Raw genomic sequence first — 21858 nt, forward strand, 5'->3', positions numbered from 1 at the left:
ATTTATTGAACTCCTCAATGCCCCCAAGCATCTTAGGAGGTGCTGAGTCTGCCAAGATGAGACATACACATGAACTTACCCCCATTGAGTTCACAGCTCCATTCAAATTTCAAAGCTTCTCTAAGCCACTTCCATGCCATGTCTAGTTATTACCCTCCCCAGATCTTTAATAATCTGACTGTACTCCAGACTTCTTAAACTCTCCCAGTTGTCATTCTGTTGGAGTGCCTTTCTCCTCCCAGAGTCCAAAGGGAGATTTATCAAATTCTCGGGGGGGAGGGACTTAATTGATTTTCAAATGCTACACAAATGGAGCCAAAGTGCTTCACATGAAACTTTTAAATCGGCACTGAGAACTAGGACTGGTTGCAGGAGTCACGTTATCCCTTGTTTATCCCAGAGACTTCCTTTTTTTCCCCCACTTTTGGTTCCCACCTAGCCACAGGCGCCTCCCACCACCCTTTTCCACATAGCCAGATCCCACTGAGTTCGCTGCTTCGGACCCTTCAGTCTTTGAAAACAGCTTTGTTCTTATCAGTGCTTCCCCTTTGCCTAGCTTCTCACAACTGATTTTTTTTCCCCCTCAGACTTTCATTTTTGTTTTCACTGTGGTCACATGGTCACCCTTAGGAAAACATTCCAGCTTTCAGCCCCCAGAAGGAAACTCCACCAGGCCGAGGTCAGCATGTGCCTGGAGGGGCTGGACCGGTGACAACTCAGAGTGACGCAGGCAAGGGGAGCGAGAGTGAAACAGCGCAGGCAGGGAGGCAAACGTGCTGCTGCCAACGGAAAGGAAAGCAAAATTCGTTTTCAAGCTTCGGAGAGTTCCCAACAATGGAGAAGAATAAGAAATTCTCCAGAGCTGATAATCCGCAGCCAAATTCAACCATCGTTTTTGCTCAATTAAAATGTGAAGCGGAAGCCATAATGTTTAAATTAAATACCTCATTGAGGATGGAATTGGCTACAGGATGTCAGTGGCCCAGATGGCAATTTCACCTTGTAGCTAGCTAGGAAATGCCGTTTCTCAATCCTAAGAAACCAGCCACTAGGATTTCCAGCAGACTAGGCAGGCGTGCTTCACAGAGGATCTCCAACGAAGACAATGGAAACCAGGGGAAACAGATTCAGAGACAATCCTGCAACCCCAGCTTCGCAGGAAAGGGCAGGGGAGTGGGCGGAATACCAACAGGGAGAATAAACTGAAGGAAAGCAGCCAGAGCAGAAAGGGACGAGGGAACTGGTGGCTGGCTTGAGATGGTGCCAGCACAAATGCTCAGAGGCTGATGGCAAGAAAAGGGGATCCTGCTTTGTCCCCCCACATCCTCCTGATGACCAGAGGACTGACCAAGCCCCCAGTCACAGCCACTCAGTGCCCACTTGCACAGCCTCCCAGTCTCTGCTCTGCCTGAGGTCAGAGTTACATGCTTGTGAATCAGCTTCAGGGGCACCCCCTACCTTTGAGGGCACCTCAGATCTGCCTTATCACAGCTGCCCTGGATGGGTAAGAATTCCTGCCATCAACAGCCCCCGCTGCCTCTGGGAGCTAAGGAGCTACTCTCAGAGAACAAGCACACCGCCCTCACACACCACTTGAGTCTAGAGAAATTCCTTCTAGGTCAGGCCTTTCACCCAGCTGGCGAGGCCGCCAGGAGAGAGGAGTGGTTTTCCAGGCCCTCTCTGACCTGCCCTGATTGCTCCTGGGTTGGGAGAGGGCCTACACGGGGCACCGTGGTCCTCCAGAGTTTCCTCCTCTCTGGGTCCTGCCCATGACTCAGTTTTCTCCATTCCCTGTTTTGCTTGCTTTTAAAATTCCTTCCCTTTTTTAATCCATTCTTTCTCTGCCTTCATTTTTTCCCTTTATTTTATTTTTCCTTTCGAATTTTCCATTTTCTTTTTCATTCTCTGATTTTCTCTTAATGTATTATTCTCTTTGTATTGCTTTGCTGTTTCCCCTCACTACCTCTGTTTATTGTCTTTTTTCTATCTTTGTTGCATTTTCCCCATTAAATTCTTTTTCTGTTTGTTTGCCTCCTTCCCCTGCTTGTTTTATTGTCATCATTTTCTTTTTTGTGTTTGCTGTGGGTTTCGCTTTCTTTCTGGGTTTCCCTCTTTTATTCCCCTTGTCCTCCCCAACTGGAGTCAGCATGGCCCACCCAGTCACTCATGCTTCCTACGTCACTCACACTGCTTGAGGGCAACGGCCCCTGAGGTATAACCCGGCCATTAATGCACAGCTGGACACATCAGCCAAAGCTGGTCTTCTGCAGTGCTATGTGAGCAGCAAAAAGACATCTAGGCACGCTCACACTGCTATTACACTCTTAGGAGTGCTTACCAATATGCAATCATGAATTAGATGCAAAATAAAACAAAGCACAGTGTTCTCAGAGACAAAAGACAATTTCAGTTCACATGAAAAACAAGACAGTGTAAAACTGATTGTGGTGATGGCGGCACAACTTTTCTTGATGTGACTGAATTGCATTGTATGATAGGTGAGTTATATGCCAATGACACTGTTAAAATCAAAATGAGACAGAGTGGTTCAACAAGCAGCTAATATACAGAGTCAGGAGATCCTTCCTCAGTGACAAAGGGCGCTCGAACTAAACTAGTGACAAAGAATTCAAAAGAATGGTGTTTTCAGTGGAGTGAGAAAATGTTCAACAATACTGCAAATAAAATCAACAAAAACAGAAACTTTATAAGAATTCAGGAAAACACTGCAAGATCAAGTTGAAAATTTAGAAACCATACAAAAACAGCAAATAGAAGTGAGAAGGTTAATATTAAGATTTCAGAAATAGATAATGCATTGAAAGAACAAAGGAATAGAATTGAATTAATGGAAGGCCAAATTAGGTCAAAGATAAACATCTCAATATTAATCTTCTTGAGAAACAATTTTTAAAAAATGAGTAAAAAATCTGAAAACAGTCTAAGAATTATGTGGGACACCATCAAGAGGAATAGCATATGATCCATTGGAACTTCAGAACATGAAGAAATAACAAAAATCACAGAGACAATTGTCCAAGAGTTGTTGGAAGAAATATTCCCTACCATCACGAAACACCAGAAGATACGTATTCAGGAAGCTGAATGAACTCCAGACGGGTAAAATCCTAGAAGAAAATCACCATGACACATCATCATCAAACTTCCCCAAACCAAATACACAGAAAGAACTCTTAAGCAATTCAAGAAAATGAAGCGTTACCAACACAGGGGAACTAATAAAACTCAGCTCTGATTTCTCAGCAGAAACTACACCAGGGAGAAGGTGTTATGTGAAACTCTGAAAGGAAAAATTGCTAGCCATAATTCAAATACTCAGCAGACCCGTCCCACAAAACCAAAAGTGATAGTAAGATATTTCCAGATAAACAGAAGTTAAGAGGATCTGTAACAATCAGACTAAGCTTACAAGAAATACCAAGGGGAGTTCTTTGGAGAGAACCAACAACAGTGGACGAGAGCTTGAAACTAACACCCGTGACAACACCACCAGCTTACAGAAGTATCCCACACAAAACAAGCCTACACGACGAAGAATAGGGAGCCAGAGATGTGAATTTGTAATGAACACAATTATAAAGTACGTAAAGGAAACGGTGCCATTATGGAACTTTCAAATCAATAGGAATTGAAGTAGTTTTCAGATAGAGCAAACTGTCTTAAATTTGGATATAAATGAATAATTTATAGGATAACCTCAAAGGAAATCAATAAACTTTATCAAAATATCAAAGAGAAAAAATATTTTTAGTAAATACTAAAACAACAGCAATGAAAGAAACTACAAGAAAATCTGTAAATTGAATGCAATACAGAGTATTATTGTGTGGGATGAAGAAATCAGTAGTACCACATAAAAAGCACAGTAAAACAATAATTCATACCTATCAAAAATTACACTTAATAGAAATTAATTAAATATACTAGCCAAGAGTAGCAGATTGGATAAGAAAACAGCACCTAGCAATATGCTGTCTACAAAAGATACAAAGAAAAAATTGCCTAAAAATAAAAGGATGAAGAAAGGTATGAAGCTAACAGCAATCAAATAGAGACAATGATGGATAAATAAACCAATGGAACAGAATTGGGAACCCACGAGTAAATCAAGCCATCTACCTATAGTCAGCTAATCCTTGCTTGACACAGGCAGAAACACATGAAATGCACAAGAGATGATCTCTTTCTTTCACAGATAGTGCTGGCAAAACTGGATACATATGTACAGAAGAATAAAACAGAACTCCGATCTCCTATCATACAGAAAAACAAACAAGATGGATCAAAGTCCTAAATGTAAAACCAAGCACTATAAAGATCACCAATTAGAAAATAGGGACAAACCTAGGAACCCTACTACAAGTCGTGAATATACTCTCAAACATAATGAAAAACACAAGTAGACAAAATAGACGATGGCGTCTCCTAAAAATCAGACACTTATGTGCATTAAGAGATTTTATCTAAAGAGTAAAAAGAAAACCCGTACACTGGTGTGGGGCGTGGGGATTGGCCATTGCATATTGGACAAGGGACTAATCTCTAAAGTTTATAGAAAACGTCAACATCTCAACAACAAATAATCCAATTTAAAAATTCACAGAGGACCTGAACAGACACTACACCAAAAAAGAAATTCAGGCAGTCAAAAAAGCATGTGAAGATAGGCTCTCAATCATATGCAATTCAAGAGATGCAAATCAAAACATCATTTTTGGTAAAGTAGAGGGACGGCGAAAAAGAGAAAGGCCTGCAACCAGATGCACTGCCACAGTGGCTGCAACCACGATCTTAAGCAGAAGCGCAATTACGGGGACAGTGCAAGACAGGCAGCGTTCTTGTTCTACTGGACCGGGCTGCGAAGGGCTGGGATGGGCTCCATGGTCCCTGACAAGGACAGGAGGCTATCACCATCCCCTGCACTCCTATCACGATGCCCCAGGACAGGAGGAAAACAATGCTGGCAAAGGTGAGGCCAGCCGGAGCCCTCATAGACTGCTGTTAGCGAAACAGACAGAGCAACGGCTGTGGAAGCCGGTGTGGTGCTTTCTCACACAGCTGGCATGTAAACATGGCATTTCCAGTCCCCTCTACCCGGTATACACCCTAGAGAAATAAGACTGAGACACGGATAGCTACATGCACGCCCATGTTCAACACAGCGCTAAACACAATAGGGAAAAGTGGAAACAATCTAAAGAGGCACCAGTGGAAGAACGAGTAGACCAACTTTGGTATATGTACATAATGGAATACTACAGAGGAAAAAAACAAGCAAAAAGGAAACCAGATATTTGAGAGGATTTTCACATGAAATCATCTCTCAGGCTGGACTCTCCTCAGACATGTTAACTGTACACAATGCTGAGTTCCTCAGTTTATGGTGCATGGAATGAGGAGAAGCTGGGAAAATGTGACACTCTTTATTTTAATGTTTTTATTTTATTATTTTTTAAATTTTAATGTTTTATGGATGACTATGTCACAGAGGAATAGGAACAGGACAAACCTAAGCACGTGACTCTCAAGTATAATTTCAGCAATCTTGGACAACATGAAGCAATATATAATTGGGGTTCAATTATCTATCATTTGACTTGTCTGGAGAAGTTTTACTCTCATGAAGCTGTTTTCTTTGTTTAGCTAAATTTCCTTTGAATATGTTATAAAGGTTTTAGATCGCCAAAAAAAAAAAAGTAATACCGGATGAAGGTAATTATAAATCATTCAACAATTAAAGGGAAAAACAAAGTTCCTGTAAAAGTTTTGGCCTAATAACAAGAAGCTAATGGACTCTTCTTAATGTGTCCAACACATGTCAATCAACAAGGCGATGGAAGTTTTATAGACTAAGCAAAGAGTGATAATTCTGGAATCAGCCAAGTTTGCCACTCATCACAGAAAATACCTAATTAAAAGGAAATCACTTACAGACAATAACCTTCTATCCACATCTGTAACAAGCTACTGCTGCGAACTTAAGACACTTTACGGCTAAGGATGGAACATGGGGAAAATGACTAAAATAATGGCTTTCTTTCATATAAATTATTACATGCAATAAATATCTCTAAATTTGTCATGGTGAATTAAACCAGCAGCAGCTTCCGGCAAAGAGGCAGAATATTTAGCTGAAATGGTCCATTTCTTTCCAATTTGCTATACATGGAAAATCTGAAAATTATTTTTCATTTGATTAAAAGTTAAATTAGGTTTCATTTCTGTATGTCCAGGTTGGAATGCAGCCAGTAACCCAACACTGCTGGGGAGAACACCTGCTGCTTTTCCAGGCCAGGAACAAAGCCTGAGAAGACCACCAGTCGAGAGAGAGTGGGCGTCTATGCTTTTGTGATGACTCACACATCACCCAGCGTTCATGCTTGTATTTGTAAGTCATTCAACAATATGTGGAAGGCACTTTTCTAGGCAGGGGCTACGGGAAACACAGCCCTACATGGTCTTTACCCTTTAGAACATTACAGTTCCCGTCCCTCTCCATGCAAACTGTCCTACTTAGTTTTAGGACCAGCAACCTGCCAATTAAGCCTTTTACTCTCTCTCCTCGAAACACATCAATTTCTCTTCAGGAATATATTTTCAAGAGAATATGAGGTCAGCCTATTCATTTAATGATTTCCGCTTCAAGGAGAAATAAACGAGAACACAATAGTAAAGATTTTTTAGGTTTGTAGACTAAAAAGTATAGACTGATATGTGATATTGAAAATTCAATTTATTGTACAGCCACTGTACATGTTATAGTAGGGGATGGAGGAGAGAGAAGTGACTGTAAAGGGCCAGATTAATGGAATTATTTGGACATGGTATTAGAAGGGCTAGCAAACTGTTCATTGTGTTCATGTGGGGCTTGCATATCGACCAAGAGATAGTCATTCAAAGGAAATAAGAGGATACTGAGTAATTTAAAATCAGGAGATGTATGCATCAAGGTTGTATCTTTTCACCACACATATTCCATATGTATGCTAAGCAAATATTCTCAGAAGTTGGGCCAAATGAAAAAGAACCCTGAATCAGGATTGTAGGAAGACAAAGACAACCAGAGATATGCAAACGACACAAACTTGCTTGCTGAAAGCACCTACTGATGAAGATCAAAGACTACGGCCTTCACTATGGATTAAAACTCAATGTACAGAAAATAAAAATCCTCACAGCTGGACCAATAGGCAACATTATGGTAAATGGAGAAAAGATAAAAGTTGTCAAGGATTTCATTTTACTTGGATCCACAATGAACACCTCTGGAAGCAGCAGTCAAGAGATCAAACAAGGTATTACAATAGACAAGTATGCTGCAAAAGACCTCTTTAAAGTGTTAAAAAACAAAGAAGACTTTGAAGACTGTGTTAGGCTGGTTTTCTAGCGTAGCAAAACAAGAAGGACAAATCAGAAAGACCACAGCTGATGGCTGGAGAGGTGGGCGAATCCAAGGTCAGCAGATGGGATGGAAGACTCGAATGGCTCCCAAGGTTGGTAGGCAAGATGGCAGGCAGCTGGCTCAAGTGTAAAGAGCCAGACGTCAATGAGCCAGTGGAAGATCTGGACCAGCAAGAAGAGAAGCAGCTATCTATAGCCTCTGTTTATATTTGAACATCATCTGGGCTGTGATCAGAACAAGAGTTTTATTCCATCCTGGTCTTCCCACATCTGCTTCACTGCTCACAGAAGATCCCATCACGGAATTGATTACATTCTGTTAGGTCACATCATGGGAAGGTCTCAACTGCCAAACGATTGAGACTCCTGGTCCAGCCAAGTTGACACAAAACCTAACTATCACAAGAACCAAAGTGTGTCTGACCAATCTATGGCATTTTCAAGGGTCTCACAGGCATTTGAAATCTAGAAAGTCAACCAGTCAACGAAGAATTATCATCTTGGCAAAGAATATGAAATATACTATGGAACACCAGGAGAATGAGCAAATCTGTGTTGGAAGAAGTCCAGCCAGAATCTTCTTGGAACATAGGCTAGCAAGATGTCATCGTCTATATTTTGGACATTTTGTCAGTAGGAGACAATCTCTGAAGAAATACATCATGCTTCGTAGAGTAAAACAAACAATCTACTGCTATGGAGTTGATGCTGACTCTTAGCGATGTTATAGGACAGGGTAGAACTGCCTCCATGAATTTCCAAGACTGTCTATGGGAGTAAAACCCCCTCCCTTTTTCTTGCAGAGTGGCTGGTTATTTCGAACTGCTGACCTTGCAGTTTGCAGCCCAAACAGAAGACCCTTAATAAGATGGGTCGATCCAGTGGTAGCAATAATCATATCAAACAGCAAAGACTTTGAGGAGAGAATAAGCGTGATCAGTGTTTTGTACACAGGCTGATATGATTCAGAACCAATGCAACAGCATCTAACAACAACAATAAAAACAACGACATGGGGCAGTTCTACTCTGTCCTTTAGGATCACTAGGGATCAGAATTTACTCAATGACAGTGGGTGGGGTGGGAACAGTCCTTGGAGAAGAATAGCTTGCTTGGTGAAGTAGCGGTTCAGTGAAAGACAGACAGCCATCAAGGAAATGGACGAACTCAGTGGCTGCGACAATGAACTGAAGCACAGTAAGGATTGTGATAGTGGCAAGCAGCATTTCCTATCCTGTTCAAAGGGTCCCTATGAGTCAGAACAACCAACCAACAACAAAGAAGTATTCACCTCGCAGTAAGTAACAGAACCAAATACACAGAAAACCACCAGGGAGTTAGAAAAATTTAAAAACACCATCAACTAAAGAATCCAATAGCCAATTATAGAACATTCCACACAATAGCAGAATACATATTTTCCCCAAAGTTCATGACATACTCAGCAAGATGGACTATTTCCTGGGTCATAAACAAATCTCAACTGATTTAAAAACAAAGTATGTTCCTTGACCCTAAGGGAATCAAACTAGAAATCAATAACAAAGAAAACATTTAAATTAAGTATCACAGTTTAACTAATCCATGGGTCAAAGAGGAAGTCATTACTATAAATAATAATAAAATACTTACGACCAAATGTAAATGAAAACATTGCTGTCTCTGCTCCGACCTGGCTCCTGAAGTCACGAATGAGGTGAGCCTTTGCATGCATTATCTTGCCTGATGTCTCTTTAATTTACCCTTCAATTACACAACCGCCCTTTTCCCATTTGCTTGTGGGAAATGGCCCTCCACAATTCTATGACTAAAATTAATAATAAACATTATTAAGTAATCTGAAAAAGAAAAGGAAATGAAAACATTAATCTTAAAAAAATTAATCTTTGACATTAGAGTAGCGTTGAAGGGAATACCTATAACATTAAAATCTTTCATTAGAAAAGAAAATAATCTTAAAGTAATATTTTAGGTTCCTACTGTAGGAAACTAGAAAAAAAAAGACCAAAATAAACTCAAAACAACCAGAAGAAAGGAAATCATATAGATGATAGGAAAGAACATCAAAGAAATAAAAGAGCTATTAAAAAAATCAATAAAATGGATAAACCTCTAGCAAGATAACAAGCATAAAAAAGAAAGAAGAAATAATTGCCAGTATTAGGATGAAGGATGGAATAACAGCTCTTAAGGTCAAAAGAATAATAAGGAAATACTACAAATTATGTACATGAATTTGACAACTTACATGTAGTAGAACAATTCCTCAAAAACGATATGCTACCAAAATCCACCCAATATGAGACAGATAATTTGAATAATCATATGGACTATTATTAATATTTTATCAATAGTAAAAAGATTTTTTAAAAATCCCCAAACCCACATTGTTTCACTAGATAATTTTATGAGGCATTTAAGAGGAAAAGCAACATCATTTCTAACCAATCTCTTCCAGAAAATGAAGAGGAAGAAACACTTCACAAGTTATTGAGGCCAGGATTACTTCAATTCAAAATCCAACAAGATTGTCTAAAAAGAGAGAAGAGAAAACTGAAGATCAATATTTCTCATGAACACGATCATAGATATCCTCCATAAAGGGCTAGCAAACCAAATCTATCAATATATAAAAAGAATTATATTACATAATCAAGTAGGATTTGTTTTGGGAATTCAATATTGATTCAATATTCAAAGATTAATCAATGTAATTAAACATTTCAGAAAGCTAAGGTAGAAAAATCACAGAATCGTTATAAGTTGAAAACAAAACAAAAAGCTCAATAAATAAGATTTTAAAAAGCTCCAGCCGGTTGAGAAACAGGGTTTTCTCAATTTGACAAAGAGCATGAGATAGTTAGAGTTTATTGTACTAAACTGGCCAATTAACACATGTGGGGTTAAAGAGATAAATGACTCCGTGAGCCTTGCCTTTCCAGTTCTCGGGTCTCTTGCTTTCTGATGGTCAGACCAGGGTGCAGCTGCCTTAGCCAGTTTCCTGCTTCAGCTGGCAAGGCTTACTTCCTGCAAGACATCCCTGAGGAGAAGCTGCATGGACCTACCCCAATGCAGCCCTGGGTGCTGGAGCAGCCGTGTAGAGACCCCTGCCAGCGCTGAGATGCTTACATATTCACTGATTCTGTTTTCCTCCTGCAGTCATCATCACTGTGTGTGTTTTGTGAAATTGAGGAGGACTTTGTAGATCAGAGTCGGACATATGGGCTAATGTTGGACTTATGGGCTTGGCCAGCACTAGGTTGGAATTTTTTTTATGTGCATGTATCCTTTATATAAAACTCTCTCTTATACATGAGTTTTTGTGGATTTGTTTCTCTAATGTACCCAGACTAACACAGAGCACTTGTAAAAAACCTCACAGCTACTATGGATTACCACCACTTGTCTGGCAGCTTATTGTACTGTGCTGTACCAACTGAAATGTTTCAACAACTACATGAAGCACTGGAGGCACTTGGTTATGCCAAGATATCTGGAAGACAGCTCCCTGGCCAACTGACTGGAAGAGATCTATACTTATCCCCATCTCCAAAAAAAGGTGACCCAACAGGATGTATAAATTATAGACAATATCACGGTATCATACACAAGTAAAATTTTGCTGAAGATAATTCGACAATCATTGCAGTAGTACATTGTCAGGGTGCTTGCCCAGGTTCAGGCTGGATTCAGAGTGGAATCGGTAATAATCACTGCTGATATCAAATGGGTCTTGGCTGAAAGCAGAGAACCAAAAAGATATTTACTTCTGTTTTATTAACAATGAAAGACTGTGTGGATTTATAACAAACTATAGGTAGCGTTGAGAAAAATGGGAATTTCAGAACACTTACTAGTGCTGACGTGACCCTGTCCATGGATCAGGAGGCAGCTGTTTGAACATAACAGGGAAGACTGCCTGGTTTAAAATCAGTAAAGGGTGCGTCCTTTCACCAAACTTATTCAATCCATATGCTGAGCAAATCATCAGAGAAACTGGATTCTATGAAGACGAATGTGGCATCAGGATTGGAGGAAGGCTTATTAACAACCTGTGATATGCAAATGACATGACTTTGCTTGCGAAAAGTGAGGAGGACTACAATCACTTGCTGATGAAGATCAAGGATTTCAGTATGGATTACAACTCAGTGGAAAGAGAATCAAAATCCTTATAACTAGACCAATAGGTAACATCCAGTGTTCATGGAAGCAGCACTAAAAGATCCAAAGACACACCGCATTAGGTAAATCTGCTCACAAGATCTCTTTAGAGTACGGAAAAGCAAGCTGAAGAAAAATCAATACATTTGAATTGTGGTGCTGGAAAAAGATTCTTGAAAGTACCACGGATTGCTAAAAGGGCAAACTGATCTGTCTTGGAAGAAGTACGGCCAAAGTGCTCCTTGGAGGCAAGGATGGTAAGACTTCATCTACGTAAGTTGGACATGTTGTCAGGAGAGCCCAGTCCCTGGAGAAGAACACCACGTTTGGTGAAGTAGAGGGGCAGTGACAAAGAAGGTGGCCCTCAAGGAGATGGACTGACACCATGGCTACAACACTGGGCTGAAGCTAAGGAACAATGGTGGGGGTGGTGCAGGGCATAGCAGAGTTTTGTTCTGTTGTGCATAAAGTCACTACAGATTGGAACCGATTGAATGGCATCTAACAACAATAACAACAAGTATATGAACGTTGGATATTGAATAAGGAAGACTGAAGACGAATCCATGCATTTGAATCATGGTGCTGGCAAAGAATGTTCAAAGCTCTGTGGACTGCCAAAAGAACAAACAACCTGCCTTGGAAATACAGCCAGAATGCTCCTGAGATGCAAGGATGTACTTTGCTTCTCACATATTTGGACAGGAGCTGAGATGTTTATGGCATTTGCTAAGGTGAGAGTGCCAGGCACTGTTTTATGAGTGAAGTGAGCATGGCAGTAATACTTTATTCCGCAACTCCCCCCAAAAAACAACAAAATCCACTGCTATCAGTCAATGCTGACTTACAGCAATGCTGGAGGCCAGGGAAGAACTAACTGCCTCTGTGAGTTTCCCAGACTGTAACTCTATGAGAGTTGAAAGCTCCATCTTTCTCTCTTGGAGTGGCTGGTGGTTTCAAACAGTTGACCTTGTGGATCGCCACCCAATAAATACCCATTACGCCACTAGAACTCCGTTAACATCTACATAACAAAATGAGTTTTGATAGGGAATAGTGGCCTGGGGAAAACCACAGTAGAACAATGTGACAGAAGAGTGAGGCTCTCAGGGGAGGCCTTTGGAGGAGCTATCATTTGAGCCTAGACAAGAAGGACTGAGCCATGTTCAGACCCAGAGTAAAAGGTTCCCAGCAAAGGGAAGAGCAGGTTCAAAAGCTCTGAGAGATGAATGAGTTGAATCTGCCCATGAAACACAAAAGAAAGTATGGCCCACACGCAGCAAACTACAGGAAGAGAGAGGAAGAGGTCGGAGGAGCAAGTCAGGCTGTAGAGCATTTGATTAAATATATTGTTTCCAGAAGCACTGATTTTTAATACAAAGGAGCTGACTTTCACATCAGAAATTTTAGGCAAGTATTGTCAATTCATGTAGTTCCTCCACTGCTCTGGGCTGCCTGTAATGAAGAGGAAAGCGTACAGGCACCCACACGTGCACACACACACATGCACGTACACACACACATGCACGCACACACATGCACGTACACGCACACATTCATTGTGACTCACAATGACCCTATAGGACAGAAAAGAATTGCCCCTGTGGGTTTCTGAGACTATAATTCTTTAGAGAAGCAGAAAGCTTCATCTTTTTCCCTAGGAGAGGCTGGTGGTTCTAAACTGCTGACCTTGTGCTTAACAGCCTAATGTGTAACCCACTATACCACCAGGGCATTGATGCCAAAGTAGTGAACAAAGACTCACTCAAGGACAGTTCAATGTCACATGTGCTGCTACGGGAGGCCAACTGTTTTGATGTCTTTGGCAATGGTACTTACTTCAATCTGCTTTATCTTAAAAGCAACAACCTATTTACTGAGCTATAACTTATATACAGAAAAGTTTACCCCATTTAGTGGATCTGTCACTATGAGTTTTGACAAACACATAGTCACTAAGTCACCACCACTACAATCAAGACCCAGAACAATTCCTCACCCACAGTTCCTTCCGTTCTTTTGTGGTCAGCCCCTTCCTCGCCTCCAGATCCTGGCAACTATGGGTCTGTTTTCTGACTCATTATCTTTTTAGACTGAAGAACAGTCTTATGAACTTTTGACCTTTATTCATAAATGCCTGGAAAGCCCTATAAAAATAAAGCTTTTTGGAAAATTTGATGTGTGAAATATCAGACCACCTAAAAAGTCTTTAATGTTCTCAGAAAAGAAGAAATCATCCAAATGTTAAGGATTAGATTTACATCTCCCAAACAGAGCTTAAAATTTTTCTCTACGAAAGGCTTTCCATCTATGAATTCAGTAGGAGGGGAAAAAGAACAACCAAGCCTATCTTTTTAGATATCTTATCAGTATATAGCTACACTTATTCCTCAACATTACATAGGTTCCCATCTCACCCAAAGTGCCCACTGAGGCATTAAGCAGCACATCCCCCTTCCCCCTGTGGTTTTGGTCTGTGATCTGGTACAGGAGGAAACAGGCAGTTTTGAAATCAACTAAGTTGCCAAGTCAATTATATGCTTGATGACAGTGGTGCCTTAAGTAAGTTAATAAATAACTTATTTGATTGATTTATTTAAACCAAATTTTTAGCACTGCCATTCAGTCTAATTTTTATTTTCCATTTTGTATTTTAAAAATATTTAATTTTGGACAACTATGTATTATATCACATTTTGAAATCTGCATTGCTACCAGTATTTAACTACGCCAGTCTGTGCTACATTTACTAGGAAAGCAGGTGCCTACCTTGAGGGGCTGAGATATCGTTTCGTTTCATATTATCTATTATTGTTTAGGGGGAATGATGTTTTATCTACCAAAAAAAGGAATTCATTAATTAGTTCTTAAAATTGATCTGAATAGGAGAGTTCTGGTAACACAGCGCTTACATGCTGAGCTGCTACGAAACTACTTGCCATTCCTCACAGAAAGCTGAGGCTTTCTGCTCTGGTAAAGATTTATAGTCTCAGAAACTTACAGGGACCATTGTACCCTGTCCTGAGTCAGACTTGACTCGATGACAGGGAGTTCTTGTTTGTTTGTTAGTTTGGGGGATTGCTCTGAAAGAATGAACCATGTTTCCATGGCAGAAGCCAGAAATGGTAGAAAAGAGTTCAGTGCATAAGACTCTGGACTCAGACAGACTTTGGAAACAGACTTTGGAATCACACAGAACTGGATTCTAGTCTCAGCTCTGGGACTTATTGGTTGTGCAAACTCTGGGCATACAACTTCATGTCTCCTCATCCATAAAATGTGTGAATAGCACAAATGTTGGCTTGGGTGATGGGGAGACAATATACAAATCAGAGGGAGGCTTGCAAGAAATGATGGAAACACTGGGAGGTTAGCAAAAGCAAAAGCAACAGAGGCAAATCCTGTTATACACATAATCCTGCAATGACTATGTTCAACATACAAGTTGATGCTTGGATAGACACATAGCTGAAGTAGTAGGAGGGCAAGAGGGCCAGGCATATATATATGTAGGCTTGACAAAGGTATTTGTGTAAGTGTGCTTATATGTACCTTTGCTGCTAATGTATCCACGAATGGGGCAGTGCATACAGGGGACAAAGGTGACAACAACCTCTTAGACATAATCAAACACTGTGAGAGAAGACGAGTTGCTGGGCCTGAGGGCTCAGGATCACAGTCTTGGTAGATACCAAGGTCAATTAGCATAGGAGCGCATTAAAACTGGGTTCTGCATTCTACTTTGGGGGAGTATTGACTGGGGTCTTAAAAGCTCCTGAGGAAACATCTAGGGTACAAACATTGATCTCTTCTTGTCTGGAGGGAAAGAAGAGCCATGAAAATGGGAAACACATGGAAAGAATAAGTCCCATGGGATAATGGGCCACACAGCCTGGGCCTCCGCAACTCAGACATCAGAACTACAGGTGTTTACCACCACCTCTGTGGTAGTTACACAGTTCAAAAGTGAACGGGTGGAGTTAGCCTGTCAATCAGGTCACAGCTTGATGACCCCATTGGGAGGTGCCACTGAGATCAATGGCTCTCTGGAGGTGGGCCACTCTCTCTCCTGCCTTTACCTTCCTGCTGGTGAGCCATGCTGAGACCTGCGTGAGTCCTGGAGATGCGTCCACCACCACTGGATCCACAAGATTTTGCACCCACTGGCCCGTGATCTTCCTGCATCATTGCATGTGGTGTCGTGAGTCTGAAGAGGGATTTATGGACTAGAATTGGACTTATGGACTAGTATCAGACTTAGGGACTTAGGTGGGACTGGGATGGGAGGTTTTCCTGATACACAATTATTTCTTGATATGAAGCTCTTTCTTATACATATATGAGTGTCTCTAGATTTGTTTCTCAAGTCAAACCATCCTAACCAAGTGTTCTGAAAAGGACCAGCACTCCTGGCTGGTGTGGGAGAAAACTGTGAAACAGAACTCAGTCCTAAAAGAGACCTGGCTTACTGGTCAGAAAGAGGCTGGGGAATCCTTAAGAGTTTGGCCCTTCAGGTCAACTTCAGGGCTGGAACTAAGTCTCTTTTATTAGAATAATCAGCCATCTACCATGCAGGGGGCAGCATTTTCCCAAGGACAAAAATTAGAAGTGGAATCAGGAAGCACAGCCCGCAAGTGAGGAAGTGATGGTGCTACAATGGAGACTGCAGTGGATGAGTTACAGCAGCATGTGCCTGACTGCTGAGCAGAACCGGATGATCTCTTCCATTAGCGGTTACCTGATGTCCAGTTAGAGGCTTTTGTTAGGCAAATGTGAATCACAGTGCTACCATTCTCATACACCTTCAGTGCACAAGGCTTTGTACCAGATCTGGCACATAAAAGTGCTCAATAATTTTTAACTATCACATACAACATGGATTTTCCACTGCAAAACCATTGGAATGCTCAACGATTTAGCAATCACTACGGAATAACAAGCAAAGTACCCTTGTTTCTGTTTTCCAGGTGACAAAGTGAGTGCGGGGCAGTGACAGTTGGGAGGCTGAGCAGCCGTAACTCAGGTGCACAGGTAAAAGGAAGAGGCTGTGCTGTCCTCCAGCTTGTTCAGACACTTCAGGTGAAATAAAGTCCTGATGCTGCTATCCTTTCTAAGAGCAAGTTCTCTTGTCAAGAAAATGGAATAGTGCTCTGGGGTACCAGTCTTGTGGGGAGAAGGAGGCCCGCCCATGGAGAATACAGGAGAGATGTGCACATTTTAGTTTTGCTTCCAATGTAGTGAAAAAGGCCCTATACCATTCCCTTTTCTCTTTTAAGGGGATCTTTATTTATTAAGAATTCATTTTATTTTCTTTTGGTTGTTTTTGTTCTTTTAAGAGTTCATTTTCTGAAGCCAGCCGTATCAGAATAGCTGGTCAGATAATGTTCAGGTTTGAAACGTGTTTTTTAAATGAATTCCGTTTAAAATGGAAATGCTTCTTTTACGCTCCTGTCTCCCCTTCTCCACTCAAAGGAGTTGGAACGTCATAATCGTTTTTTTCCTTCCACTTTTACAAGGAAATTTATGATGCTCATAAAATTTTAGACCAAGTTGGAAACAGAACATCTTGTCCAAGCCTCTTGTTTTAAGGTGAAAAACCGAGACCCACAAAAGAATTGATTATAATAAAATAAAAGCCAAGGTGGGGCTGGAACCAAGTACCCTTTGCCCAGTTGGTTACTCTCTCCTCTGCCAAGGCTGTCAAATGCTCAAGGCAAGCCACCATCCTCATCACATCAGGATTTGCTTTCGCGCCTTACCACCTTAAAGTCCTGCTGTTACCACCCTCAAGCTCAGATCTCTAGTGATTTAATCAATGTAAGCTCCACATTTCCAGTCCAAAGTGCTGTTACAGACCGAATTGTATCCCCCTAAATAGGTGTTGTAAAACATACCCCCTAAACCTAGGGTAAAATCACACTGGGCGATGGATTTTCTTTGCAATGCTAACGAGACAGGAGTGCCGGGGGTGCATTAAATCAGTAGCTTTTGAGATATGAAAAGAACAGCTCAAACAAGGAAGCAGTGATGGGAGAAAGCAGGTGCCACAGGACACCAAGGAACCAAGCAACAGGGGCTTCCCCAAGAGACAACTCAGATGGAAAGCTTTCCCCAACGGTCCTGATTTTGATTGTCCAGCCCTGTGACTCTGCGAAGTTATATTTCTGTTACAGTTATCATGTGTGGTAGTTCTGTGAATGCAGCCCTAAGATAATGAAGACAAATACTAAGCTATCCTTCTTTTTGCCTCGTGTTTTAGAAATAAGCAAGTTAAAGCTTTTCAGGGCAACAGGCCTTCTAGGGAAAGAACCGAAGTCCACACGCTAAGAAATGATCCTGACTGTGGAATTCGAGTGTTTCATCAAATAGTCAGAGCAGAGTTTAAGTAAAAGGAATCTACAATATCACATCAGCACGTGGTTGCTTGGGGGCAAGGGAAGAAGTAAGAAAAACGTCTAGGCTGATGGCAATGCTCTTGGATAGGGAGGATGAACTAGATCAGTGTAGTTCCCTGGATGTGAGTCAGTGTCTTTTAAAGAAATCTGACCTACCCATAGAGGATATTCCCACAGAGGGACTTGGACTGCAACCCAGTTGATGAGAAGCCACAGCCAGACCGACAGAGCGCTTTCAGGCTCAGCGTGCCTAAATGCATTTCTGTTCAGCTCTTCATGGGAATAACACCCTGTGCCAGGACTCATGACTCTGGAAAGCCAGCGGTGAGCTTCCTTTCAGGCTACGCCAGCTAATAGATTTGTTATTTAAGAGTTATGCATACCATGATGATAACTTATTGACTGGTCTACATTTTCCACCTGCAGCTTATCTGGAGTTTAATCACAGAAACCCACCCTGAAAGGCTGGGGAGAGCAGCAGGGCTTCAGAGAAGGGAGGTAACGTCAAACACAGAGGGCTCTGACCACATTTTCACATTTCTCTTCTCTGTACTACTTCCTGTGTCCACTGGAAACCATATTGGAAGCACAGACCTGACAGAGTCCAGAAAGATCACTCAAGAGAAATGAACAGACTCCTTTCTGGTTGATGACCACCTGACGTCCGCTCGGGGCCCACCGGGAAGGATGCACAAATTGGTTAAAAGACAAAGAGAAAAACAAAGATGAGAGTGGGACAGGCTCTGGGCTCAGGTTCGAGCTAGAAAGGGAAGGCAAATTTCCCACATCTTTCAGCAAATTACATTTCTTCAAATGATGATTATTTAACATACATGAAAGCCCCGCCTCAATCCTCACTTACATCATCCAGTGTATTTGGCTTGGGGTTATCCTCAGCAACATGTAATTCTCACTAGACTGCAGCCCACAGGCTGCTGCTATAATCCTGTCTGCAAATTCACATATAACGTTTACAATCAGCAAATGCATGTAAATGTCTGGTTTATAAAGAAACTGATGATAAAAGGCGGTCATAATGAAAACCCACTAAACAAATAAATAGAATAAACGAAGCATCCACTTGGATCAGAACTGACTTACAATGAGAGTCATGTATTAGAGGTTAACTTTTGTGCACCCCAGTCTGCCGAAGGCTGTGGATGGCTGTGACAGCCCCAAATCCCTTCGCGGGGTTCCCAGATAGATGGAGCCTCCACTGAATTCTTTCTCACTACTACCCAACAATGTAGATAGTTCCACTTTTAGGCGGAGTGGAAAGCAGATTACCTCCACCCTTCTCAAGCCAGCCCAGGGAGGGGCATTCTCTCCTTCAGGGGACTGCCTGGGTGTGTCTTGATGGAGGTCAGTGTACTGGGGACAGCAGAGGGGGTCCTCACTTAGTCCTGAGTCATGTCCTGTCAATCTCATCCTCACTGCCTTGGGTCAGAAAGCCCTAGACCCATCTTGCACGCCCTTCTAAGGACGAACATGTCCCAATCAAGGTCCCAGTCTGCTCCTGCTCTTCCTGCTAGGTGCCATCGAGTCTATCCGATCCACAGCAACCGCTACACAACAGAACGAGACATGGCCCCGTCCTGCATCTGGGGCTCCACCTGTAATTGTGATGCAGCGGGGTCTGCCACCAAAGATACTCTCGAGACAGGTCCCTTTGCCCTTTTTAACGCCTGGCCTATCACTAGACCCCCGGGTGCCATTTTAATCTGTGCTAACGGCCTCCCTCATCTGGATGGCGCGTCTTTGTGTCTTCTTTGTCTTGTTGAAGGTTTCATATATGTTCTACTTAAGTTATATCTGAGATGGTGTCTCTTTTTGTACCCTGAAACAGTCAGCAGAATGAAACTGCCGGAAGTTGAGGACTGGGTACACTTCAGTAAGGAGTCTAGTACAATACCTGAGCACACTGATTAATGATAGCTGTTTAAAAACAACAACAACAACAACATTCTCTGTTACTAATCAAGGACCCACTAAGAGCAGCGGTTCTCAATCTGTGGGTCATGAACCCTTTGGGGGTCGAATGGCCCTTTCACAGGGGTCACCCATTTCATAACAGTAGCAAAATGACAGTTATGAAGTAGCATTGAAAATAATTTTAGGGTTGGGGGTCACCACCACACGAGGGACTGGATTGAAGGGTCGCGGCACGAGGCAGGTTGAGATGCACTCACTAAGAGTAGGGTTACGCGCCCTGTCCTTTGTGAGGGTGCTACGTACCAAGTCCGGCTGCAGCCTGACAGTCAGAGGGAGGGAGTACAGCAAGGAGTAGACGGTGGTGAGCACCGAGGACAGCCAGGACTGCCGTACCTCCCGGCTTCTCGGGATGCGGTGGGTGGTATACTAGAAAGAATAATTGGAGAGATAATGGCACAGATTAATATCACCTTCGATGGGAAAAATCCCAGACACTTTGTTAAACAAATGGTACAAGTTGCAGGACAATACATTTAACATGATTCTGTGTTTATTAACAAAATAATCTCTTAGGTGTATGTGCATATATGCAGATACATATTAGTACTCATGGCGAAAATATGAAACTACTTGCCACTAAGTATACAAAGGTGATAATACTATAGATGGTTTTCTTTTACCTTAGTGTGCCAGGCCGGATTGACTGGAGAAACAAATCCAGCGACACTCATCTCTTTATAACAAAGAGCTTGACATCAAGAAGTAAATATATATCAAAAAGGCAGCCCAGGCCCCAACAAGTGCATGAATTCAATGCAAGTCCATCAGTCCCTCTTCAGATTCAGATAGCCACATGCCAGGGCCGCAGAAAGGTGAAGCCGGGAGACCACATGCTGGTGAGTGCAGAGTCAAGTGGATCCAAGATCAGTGGAAACACAGTAGGGAAAACTCTAGGTATATTGGGAACTATTGCTGAGCAACAAATAACCCAAATTTCAGTACATATATATACATACATCTTTGTCTCATATATCTTCTGTGGGTGAGGAATCTAGGCATGGCTTACCCCAGTGGTTCTGGCTTGGGGTCTCCAGTGAAGTGAAACTCAACAGGCTGGCTGGGTTGGGAACATCAGAAGGGTTCACAAGGACCCAGGGACCCCACTTCTGAAGGGGTCACTGACATGCTTGGGTTCAGTGCTAGACCGATAGAAGGTCTTAGTTCCTACCTGGGCCTTCCCACAGGGTTGTGTGTGTTTCCTCCTTATCTGATATTGATTTCTTCGAGACCAAATGACCCAGTATAGGGCAAGGTAAGCACCGGTCTTTTATAAGCTGACCTCAGAAGTCACACTTCGTCATTTTCACATAATCCTACAGGTGGTCTCAGGCGACCCTATTCAAGGCCTGGTGGCATCATGGTTACAAGGTGGTCTGCAGTCCACAGGGTCTGCAATTAGAAAGTACCAGCCACTCTACTCCTGTTAACAGTGAGAGTCTTAAAAAGTCATCACAGGGGCCATTCTCTAGGAGTCAGCATCGACTCAGTGACAGTGAAAGTTCAACGTGAAAGGAGCTAAAATGCAGAAGGACTTCTACTCAGATCTACAATCAACCTCCACTGAAGCAACAGTCAAGGCACATCTGCTGCAAAAAGACCTCTTCAAGCTGTATAGCATGGAGACGCTAGTTTAGAGACGAAAGATGAAACCTCCTCAAGTTCAAGAAGGCAGAGGTGCTACTTCAGCCACCGAGGAGGAAACGGACCCAAGCCGAGATCATTTGCATGGCCTCACAGACACGTGGCAGCCGGACACGAATAAGGAAGATGGAAGAACGGGTACGTCTGATTTATGGTGTTGACAAAGAACACAGGAGACACAGTGGGCTGCCAGAAGAGCGAACACACGTCTTAGGAAAGACACCAGCATAAGGCTCCTCAGAGT

The 21858-nt window shown here is 42.1% G+C and overlaps 1 protein-coding gene across 1 annotated transcript in view; it reads right to left on the reverse strand.

The window, feature by feature from the left end:
* Window positions 1-21858, reverse strand: part of ALG14 (ALG14 UDP-N-acetylglucosaminyltransferase subunit) — a 127330-nt gene that overhangs the window by 48894 nt on the left and 56578 nt on the right. The window contains exon 3 of the mRNA XM_075558617.1: window positions 20217-20339. Coding sequence (XP_075414732.1) covers window positions 20217-20339 — 123 coding nt within the window. The remainder of the gene's footprint in view (window positions 1-20216; window positions 20340-21858) is intronic.

This window comes from Tenrec ecaudatus, chromosome 1 (genome assembly GCF_050624435.1).
Source record: "Tenrec ecaudatus isolate mTenEca1 chromosome 1, mTenEca1.hap1, whole genome shotgun sequence".
Classification (NCBI taxonomy): Eukaryota; Metazoa; Chordata; class Mammalia; order Afrosoricida; family Tenrecidae; genus Tenrec; species Tenrec ecaudatus.